We start from the raw sequence: 10,295 nt of genomic DNA on the forward strand, positions 1-10,295 counted from the left end.
CAAAGGTAATTCAATTTAATTACAGTACTAGGCATTGTTTTAAGAATGTAAAAGGATACGAGAAGTATAAAGTCACTTTGAAAATTGAGAAGTTACAGAAAGTTGATGCTATCACTAGTAAGCAAATATGTATTCAATTTAAGTGAACTTCTCAAAAGTCTGGAAAGAACTAGAGAAATCTCTCTAGTGTAGTATACCATCATGTTTCTTTACACCAGGGGTCCTCAAACTTTTTAAACAGGGGGCCGGCACGGATGAAGTGGCAGGCAGCCATTTGCGGCTGCTTGGTTTCCCCCCCCAGCCCCCGGCGGGGGGGAGCAGGGGGGTTCTGTAAATACTGGGGGCTGGATTGAGGACCCTGGGGAGCTGTATCCGGTCCACGGGCCGTAGTTTGAGGACCCCTGCTTTACACAGATTAAATACTTTAAGACTGCCAGACTCGGAGAGCTTTGTCTCACAGCGACCTGATCTTTGTCGAGTTTGTGCTGAACTGTTGTGTTGGCTGTGGATAACAGCTTATTGATCGGTACTTGGTAAAGACAGGCTTCCTTTATAACACTGGGATTTAATACATCATGCTCCCCTCGTGCTGCAGTTGTGGGCCAGTGTTTGTAGTGGCGACCAAGACAGTCGACCTGAACTGGTTCACTGGAGAAAAACCGAACGTAATTTTGCTGTGAGATACATCATGTACTAGTTTATCATCTTCCTCTACAATGCTGCTGCTCCTGAATGAAGCATGGAAAAACTTAGATATACAACTTTTAAATATCTAGATGTTTTAACTATTTTTTATGCTTTTATTTATCAGACAGAGAATGAATCTACCATGTATGTATGAACAATGCAAACACATGCTTATGGTTGCCCGAGAGCTATCACGGCTACAGGTCTCATATGAAGAGTATCTCTGCATGAAAACATTACTTCTCCTCTCTACAGGTAAGTGAATGGTTAAATGCCTATGTGACAATTTAAGTTTTAACTTGCTAGTATTATGAGTGTGGATGTGTAGAACGTGTTTCTTGGCACCTGACTATTTAGGGTTAGTGAAGGAAGTTCTGCTTTTAGCAGATAAGAAGTTTATGCTAAGATACTATAGATTGTGTTCAAAACTTCACAACTCCAACAGAGGTGCCTAACTCAGAATTGCAATTTAAAATTCTTCAAAAATATGTAAATCACAAACAGGCTGAGTAGTTCAGGACACAGAGAAATGGGCAAAGCTATAACTTCATGCCCATAAAATATTTAAAACCGAACCAACCAAAAAAAAAAAATCCCAAAAAAACCACCACCACCTGTAAGGAGGTTCTGATCCAGTGAAGCAGCTTCCCCAAAAAAAAGTTATCAAACTCCTCCAGAAGTTGTTTAAAAACTGTTAAGTACAAATATGGCTTTTTGCATTTGCCTCTAAAAAGTATATGGCAGATTTACGATACATATCATAGGATAGATTTATATAGTACACTACATGGTGGGGTTTATGTCTTTCCATAGGATATGCTGTAGTTAAAACAAGTCACAGCTTAGTAAATTCCTGTTGTCTGTACTGCATGAAAGGTCAAAGTAGGGTGTCAGGATAATCCTTTTAGAATATACAGAAATAAACTAATATGAGACATTATGTAAATTAACTTTTACGTTGTCGTTTTTACCCTGTATTGACACTCACTGGTACCTAGTGACTGTTTCCTCCTCGTGCACTGTAGGGCTGTAGCCCCTCGAGGAAGGGGCTCGCCATAGCAAAGAGTACGTGTGCATGCTGTGAGTAGGTGTGAGCCAGGTGTTGCTCCACGCGTCTGAGCAGTTAGAGCGTGTTCCTGCCTGTGCCGTGGCTGACACGGTGGTACCTGCAGCCTCCCAGGACCGAGACAGCCGAATCTGAAGCAGTGACTGTCATTTTCTGGAGCCTTTGCTGAGTCTTCTTGACAGATTATTTTTGTTTTAGTGTGGTGGCAGGTATGCTGGTATGCTTTCGAATTATCAGTAAGAGCAGCGATGCAAGTAAAGATTGTTCAACGTAGTACTTCTACGAGATGAAGAGTAGGTATTTTTGGAAGTTTAAACAGTTTATTGCACCGAGGGTTCAAACATTCCTGATCTTAAGTATTTCCAGTGAATGACAGCGTCAATCAAATGAGAACTCATTAGCTGTGGCTTTTCCCTAATGAAAGCAGGGGGATGTCACCACAAAGCATAAGATGCTCAGGGAAGCCCAGGGTACCAGGTGCAGGTGGGAGCGGTGTCGGGCATAGCTCGCCGCCTGACCAGCTCCTCCGCAGGACCAGCACACCTCGCCTGCCAAGCCTAGGACTGGAACAAGGGCTCTTTTCAGAGGAAGCTTCCAGTTCCACACTACTGTGGGCTTTGTAGGAGCTTGAAACTTCCCTGAAACTGCAGATTCAAAGCCGTTTCTGAAATCTCTCCCAGAAATTCCTCAAGAGTTTTTGATGTGGTGTAGGCCAATTTTCCTTACAGGAACTGGAAATTTCCTTTAAAGAATTTCCACGGCAGAGATGGTGAAGAGACAGACAGCTCTTGTAGAATTAAGCCCATTCACGAGTGGAGTACGGCAGGCACTGACGTTAACCAGCAGAAGGGCCTCTTTGTTGTATTTAAGGTGAAGGACAATATATTTTCACATTTCAAGTATGTACGTCTTGTAAGCAGTATATTGTGGAACTTCTGAAAATTGAATAGCTGAAATTTGTATAGATAAATCCATTACTTCACAATTTTAATTTATGTTTATTGTGTTTCTGCGTAAGTTTTCCAAGAGAAGAGGAAGAATCCCATGCGGGTCTAGATGTGTAGCTCACATAGATGTAGCTCTCGGACCTTTTCCATTTAAATTACTGAAGCAACAATTGACATGTTGTCATCTCCTGTGTAGACAAGGCAGAAAAGATCTTCACTCCCAACATCTGGGAGATGCTGACAATGCAGTGAGGGTTGGGGTCTGTAAGGAAGGGAGTGTGCTTTAGGGGCCTCTTTCCTCCTCTCTTGCTTTCAGTTAACTCTGTCTCAGCGCTCTCTCTATCTCCAGCTCTTTCTATTCACTTTGCCAAGATAATGAAAGGCTTCAAATCAAGCATCTGAAGGACCACTGGGGTCCATATGCTTGATTTGACCTGATTTGCTTACTGGCTCTTGGCCTTTAAGAATGATCATCCTAGTAGGACGATGTCAGCACAGGGACTTAACATAGATTTGAGTCTGAATACGGGCCTCAGTCCTCACTCCTTGGGTTTCCAGCCCACAGCTCCTCGTCTCACTGGCACTATCTTGATGTCCCATCCCTATTCCAAGAAGCTGTGCCCGAGACCTGAGTCCTTGCTGGCTTGGGCACTCAGTTTGTTGCCCAGTCTCTCTGTTACTGCCTTGCCTGTATGCGTTATTTGATCCATGTCAGGAGGCTTGGAACTAAATGATCTTTCAAGATCCTTGCCAAGCCAAGCCATCTTGTGATCCTAACCTTGCTCTTCCCTCGGCACAGAGAATTTTTATGGAATCTTTCCAATGTCACATTTTCCCAGACGTGGAGAACAGTTGAACACCATCCCTGGTGGTCCTTCAGCAAGGCAGTTCCATGGCTTAGTGTTGTTGCCTCCGTGGTACAGTTCACTTCCTTCTATTCCTTGTTGGGTTACCTTTGGGGTTTTTTTATGTTGTATTTTGCCAGCAGTCCTGTGCTATTTGTTCAACTTTTCAACTGTCTCAGTTTCTGCTCCCTTTCCTTGTCTCTAAGCTGATACTTCATGAAGTCCAAGTCCTTTTTCCTTTGGTCATTTTTGTGTAACTAAGGTAAGAGAACTTAAATAATGACACAATTCATAGATGTATAATGTCTTAAAGGTTCATATCAATGTTACAGTTCCCAAGGAAGGCCTGAAGAGTCAGTCTTTATTTGAAGAAATTCGTATGACGTACATTAAAGAGCTGGGAAAGGCCATAGTGAAAAGAGAAGGGAACTCAAGCCAGAACTGGCAGCGATTTTATCAACTGACTAAACTGTTGGACTCTATGCATGATGTAAGTTCTTAAATGAATGCTTTAGACATTCCAGATAAATAAGTTTGTGGACGTGACAGTAATCTCCCCTATCCTTTTCTTTTTTTTTCTTTTTTTTCTTTTTTTTTTTTAATTTAAAGGGATAAATACCCGGGGGGGGGGGGGGGGGAAGTTGGAAGAGGTGGTTGTGCTCCCCTACTCTCTAACTAAAGGCTAATTAAAAGAGGTGAACATTGTGCTTTCAGGCTACTTTTACAGTGGACTCCACAGCAATTAATTTTATAACTAATGTAATTCTCAGTCTCTCAGGCTTTTAAAAATGGTGTTGCTTTAAAATGGAGGAACTCAGAAATTGTAAATGGTTTTGCAGCAGTAGCAGAGATGTGAAGTTTAAAAACACTATTACCTCAGAGGCAAACTATTCAAGAATCTGTGGACTTATTTGAAATTATGTTTAAAATAATGCATTAGTTCTATTCTTAGTATTGTAGTGGTCTAATTTTGCAAGGAATTTGAGAATTCAGTCTGTCTCCTTCTGTGGTATAGTACTCCAAATTGTGTGTATAGTACAAAGTAGTCCAAGTAGTGTTTAAGCTGGATAAAGCAAGGGAAACTTTGAGACCTCAGAATTACTTTTTGTTGTTGTTGTTACTGCACCAAGCACCTGGAAGGATCTTACTAAGCTTGTCCATATGTATGATGTTTATATGCTAGTCTGGGAATTGATAAAAAATCACTTCAGTATTTCTAAAGACCTTGCAGAATCTGTTCACTTGTCTTACTTTAGAATTCCATTTACAAGACTTACTAATTAAAATGAGGGTAATAGTGCATGTCTGCCCTGAGTTGCAAGTATTATCTGAGCAGGGTGTGAGGTGTGCTGGTGGTAGGTGGCTGGCAGCACGTGCAGGAGTTGGGAAGGAAGGAAGAGTGTAGGTTTATAGTTCTTCTGCATGTGTTCGTGTGAAAGTAATTCTTTGCTTTGTCACTTGTAGGTGGTTGAAAATCTTCTGAGCTTTTGCTTCCAGACATTTTTGGATAAATCCATGAGTATTGAATTCCCAGAAATGTTGGCAGAAATCATCAGCAATCAGATACCAAAATATTCAAATGGAAATATCAAGAAGCTCTTATTTCATCAAAAGTGACTGCCTTAATACAAAAGGGTTGCCTTAAGAAAACGTCAAATGATAGGGGTTTTTTGTAAAGAAAAAAAACAAACGACAGAACTTGTTAATTTTGTCCTTGCAGCGGTGTTTCTTTTGTAATTATGCACTACATGTGGTTTACAGAGGGCCAAGATTTAGGCTATAGAAGCAGCGTATTTCTCACATTTGGTAAATTATTGGAGAGAAAGGAAAGGAAAATAAATCTTATTTGTCAGAAATTCTCTCTCTCCCCTCGTGCAACATCCATGGATGCATCAAAACCACCGGTGACAAGATCTGAGGCTGTGTTACAAACTTTCTGCTAATTAATTTCTGCAGTTGGCTGGAGACAATTTTCTAGGCTTTTTTTTTTTTTTTTTTAGTAAAGTGTTTTGGATATTTTTTTTTAAAGTTAAGGTAGCATTTTGGTTTATGCATGTAACCTTAAGAAAGTTTACAAGTGTATATCAGAAAAGGGAAGTTGTGCCTTTTATAGCTATTACTGTCTGGTTTTAGCAATTTCCTTTAACTTTATATACCGTGAACTAGGCTTGTTCATTTTTTCTTACATAATTTTTTTGTAATACTTCAAGATGCCTATTGTACAGCTGGTTTTTTAAGGTGGGGCAGCTTGTAGCTTTCCTAAATGACCTCTAGACATTAATCCTTGAGTATATTCATGTGAAAATGGGATGGGCTTTTCTAACCTAATAACTTTCAACTGTCAAAGTGACCATAAAAAATTGGCCTTTTTTTAAGGTCCAGGGTGGGTGGGAGAACACTCAAATCTAATTTAGATAGAGGCAAATGAAACAAATACTTTTGGTATATGTGCAAAAAGTGTTGGATATGCAGATTCATAGAAAGTTAACCCAATCCTAACTGGATGTAAATGAGCAGGTTATTTTATATATTGGGGGGGGGAAAAAAAAAGCCTGATTTTTGCATAAAATGCAACAGCCATAACTATAAGAGTCATGGGCTGCATTGATGCCAAGAAGATCAGTCCTGACTGCCCATCAGGAAATTTTCAGGAAAATATGCATAGCTTAAGAAAAGTTTACTTCTATGTGGAGAAACTCACATTTTCTATACACTTAAATCTATCATCGTACAAGTATATATATGGAAAAATACTATTGACTGAAGAGGCAGACGTGTAATTATTCCCAGTGGTCTGGTTTTGTTCTGTTTTCCTGTATCGAATCTAGAAATCTCTTCAGTGAAATGTTTACCGTCATGCAGGCAGTAAAGCAGAGCAGCTGCACCAGCTGACCGTAACTCTGGATATCCAGGCTCCAAACTCCTGTGGTTAGAGACCCATTTTCACAACACCTGTCACTGACTGGTTCATCCTCTTTCCTGGAGAGCAGGAAGGCTCCGCTACTGATATTGTGGTCTTAGAGTTGTACGTCAGACTTTCTGTCTTTGTAAGGCTGCATCCCTTCATACTGAATTACTAGTGTGCCATAAAATTACCATAGGTCTTGTGAATTTCTCCTTGTTGCCATTGATAACTATATTTTAAAACGTTTAGAAGCTGTAGTAGCCTTTTCTATGTGCACCTTAACAATTTTCTGTATCACAAAATTTAAATATTTACTAAGCCACTCTAAAAATTTGATTTTTACTTAAAGTGGCCAGATTATTTGTGTAATAGAAATGAGAATGATCATCTGATAAAATAAAAAACCTAATATATTTTTATATTTAGTTATAGTTTCAAATATGTATAATCGGTATATTCGCTGATCCAAGAAAAGAAGGGAAGGGCTACTGCAGCTTTAAAAGCAATTTATTAAATGATTGTAAAATAGCTTGTATAGTGTATAATAAGGATGATTTTTAGATGACAGATTGCTTTATCATGATACATGTAATTATATTTTTTGTAGGGGTCACAAATATGCTGAATGGTAACTCGTACAAGTTGTGGTTTGTCTGGAGGTAGTACTGAAGGCATCGGTGTTTTGTATCCAAAGAAGTACTCTGTCTAGAAAGGAAAACCTATGTTCTGTAGATGTTTTTAGGGTTGACTTTATGTTTATCAAATCACTGTGTAAAAATTCGAGTTGGCGTTTGGGTGGAATACTCCTATCTGTATGGTTAGTTACCATTCACGATTAATCGCTAAATCAGACCTCCGCTGCAAAAAATGTAAGCCGGAAAGATGCGTGTGTATGCATGCATACATCCACCTCTGAACATACGGGGTTAATTTCATATACAGCCTCACATACCACAGCAAAAACAGCTTGAAAAATTTGGCAATAATACACATACAGGTACCAGCAATATGTAAATATAGAGCATAGGTTGTTCACAATACACTAACACATTTCTATTGTTCAGCAAAAGTTTGTTTCCAAGTGAAATAGGAAACTAAATTTTCATCCTTTCTTAAATCTCTTTTTGAACGTTATACCTATTAAAAAAGATACTATATTCAGTACTTTGGAGTAAAATATCATCTTTAATTAAAAAAAAAGTAAGCATTCTCTTCTCTTTGATCTGTAAAGAATATGTACATTTTGTAACAGTTAACGTAAAGTTCAGTATTTTAATTACAATTTTCAGCCCAACTCGATGAAAATATTCACGCGACCCATTTGAGATACAGATAGGAGTTTCATGCACTTTGCTTTCAGGTGGGCTCTTCAGTTAAAAGGAAAACTGGTTTTACTTCAGAGAATTGTTTTTAAGAATTACATCCCCAGATACCTCAATTTGAGCTTGTATGAAAGAACGAGTGTGTGTGCATGTATGCACACGTGCAAACATTTGTGCATTTGTATACACAGAGATACAAAACTTTTTTTTTGCCACCAGGAAAGTTAACTACAGTGAACACGAGCAAATTATCACCATCTTGAGAGAACTGATAATGTAGGAGAAGAGAGGCACTCTACCCCCTTTTTGTCTATATGCCTGTATATTCGTTTTTAGTTTATGGATTTAAGGAAAAAAAAAAAAGGAAGCTGTGATGTTAGAAGAAAAAAAGGAAGCTGTGATGTTAGAAGAAAGCAATCACCCTGTATGTGCTGTTAAGTTTTAAACTTCATTATTAAAAATACGTAGTACTTTAGTAAGCAGTGAGAAGTCCATGTCCTGTGTATCCGTAGTCCTTGTAGCAGTGGGTAGTATCTGCACTCTGGATAAAGCAGGGAGAATTCTGACTTCGTCTCTTCAGTGCCTTATCACAAAGTGCATGCATCTGACCGAGGGACGGCCGCCGCCGGCAGCTCAGGACACGCACGTGCTGTGTGGTGGGACTTGCACACGACAAATGCTAGCGATGGCCTTATGTAGGAGAAGCCAGGGAGCGGGGATGGAGCAGGAGCTGCTGCCAGTCTCACACAGCCTGGGCATCGCCCCCAGCGACAGAAACGGAGGAGCTTTGCAGCTGGCAGAGGAGGGAGGGGGCTGGGAGTAGGTGCCCATTGAAGCTGAAAAACGACCTCGCCATTTTTGCAGGAAAAAGGTAGAAAACAGGAGGAAGTGCCTGGATGAAAGACAGCAAAATCCTGTTTCCCATAGTCAAACTTCAGCGAGTGAGGACTTCAGGGTCATACCTTAGAGTGAGTTTCTTAAGAGATTGTGTGTATTACATACTAGTCAAGCTCTATCCTTAGTCCAGTCTGCAACCAGGTGTTGCCAAGCCATCAATGTTACATAGGAACCAAATTTTCAGGAAAGGATTAGGTCCTCTAAACCAGCAAGAGGCACTCGCTTTCTGATGAAAGGCTGTGTGTATGAAAATATCCCCACCTCCAAACTAATTCGCATAACAGCATAGAGTCAGCAATGTGTCATTATTCTATTTTGTATATTAAACAAAAGATATATACTGGGGACAAATCCTATATCATACCGGTGTATGGCATTATTAAAAAATCATTATTTTTATCACAGTAATTTTAAACAGCATAAAAAATTAAACCCGTGACTCCTGTTTAAAAATAAAAGTTGTAGTTTTTTATTCATGCTGAATAATTCTGTAGTAACAAGTCTGTAGTTTTCACCTACTCAGTGAAATGTTGGACTGTAAAAGCTTGTGTGGAATTGTTGAACATTTATTTTTTCATTTAAATTTGCTGTTCTGGTAATACAAAGCCACACATCTGTACAGAAGTTGCAGTAAATGTGAGCCATTTACAGCAATGCCAAATAATGGACAGAAACCATATAATAAAATTCTGCTTTTTTCATTAAATGGCCCCAAAATGCTTTTGTAGAGTTTTTGCTGTGTGCTCAGAGAGGCTTGGTTCTGACAGCTGAGCTCATTTCTGTTGTTTGTATTATTCAGCTCATACTCAAAAATTATTTATGCTAAAGCTAATTGCTGCCATAGTTCTAAAGGGGGAGAATTTCTGATAATTAAGTTCAGATTAAGAATTTCATAGAAAATCACTACTTGCATTTCCCAAACCTTGCCAGTTTTGTCATTGCATTCATAGCATCCATTTTCTAGAGGGGAATCAGTACCATAATTTTCTAATCAAATCAAAAGCAGGTCTGTGCAAATGCACACATACCAAACAGACAGGAGTAAAGCTGTCAGGACAACTAAACTGAGAAAAACAGCACAAAGTGTATTTAGAAAAAAAAATTAGAATTGATCGAAAATTTATTTTGTTACTGCAAATAACTTATTTGATGCTTTTCAGAATGTTGGTAAAAGCTCCTTACAAGGCAAGTACTGGACACTAAAATGTTAGTAATAGAAGGAAAACAAAATACAATGCAAGGCACCGGGTGCTCACCTGGTAAATCTCCATGCTTGCTGTGCGTGTCTGCCTTTGCATCTCTTTAGCTGGGATTTCAGCTGGTGGAGTGGCTGAAAACCGCACAGTGACAGGATGGCAGCGGTGTGGGGCACGGTGCTCTGCCCCTGGGGTGTCCCCGCTCCCGTTGCCTTTGAACCCTCCTGTTGGGGGTGGGATGCTTACAGTAGTGGGTTTGCTCCAGGGGGTTGGGTTGGGTTGTTTGGGGGGGTGGGGGGTGATCATGTGATGTGTCTGTGCAGTGTGCTTCCCTGACCTGGGCAGAGGGGCCAGGAAGTGGGTCTGGGGGCACAGGGTTGTGACACTGATCCCAGGAAGGGCTGCCTGGCTGTGGGAATCCAGTCTGAGG

General features: G+C 39.9%; 1 protein-coding gene across 2 annotated transcripts in view; it reads left to right on the plus strand.

Annotated features, from left to right (window-relative positions):
• NR3C1 (nuclear receptor subfamily 3 group C member 1) overlaps positions 1-9,939 on the plus strand; it is a 73,613-nt gene extending 63,674 nt beyond the window's left edge. Inside the window, exons 7-9 of one of the 2 annotated variants that reach the window (XM_055811566.1) lie at positions 812-942; positions 3,878-4,035; positions 5,010-9,939. In XM_055811566.1, the coding sequence (XP_055667541.1) occupies positions 812-942; positions 3,878-4,035; positions 5,010-5,162 (442 nt within the window). In that variant the 3' untranslated portion in view covers positions 5,163-9,939. Of the gene's footprint in view, positions 1-811; positions 943-2,481; positions 2,624-3,877; positions 4,036-5,009 lie in introns of those variants that run through there. The other variant, XM_055811567.1, reaches the window with a different exon arrangement.
• Positions 9,940-10,295: the final 356 nt, after the last annotated feature.

This window comes from Falco peregrinus, chromosome 8 (genome assembly GCF_023634155.1).
Source record: "Falco peregrinus isolate bFalPer1 chromosome 8, bFalPer1.pri, whole genome shotgun sequence".
NCBI lineage: Eukaryota > Metazoa > Chordata > Aves > Falconiformes > Falconidae > Falco > Falco peregrinus.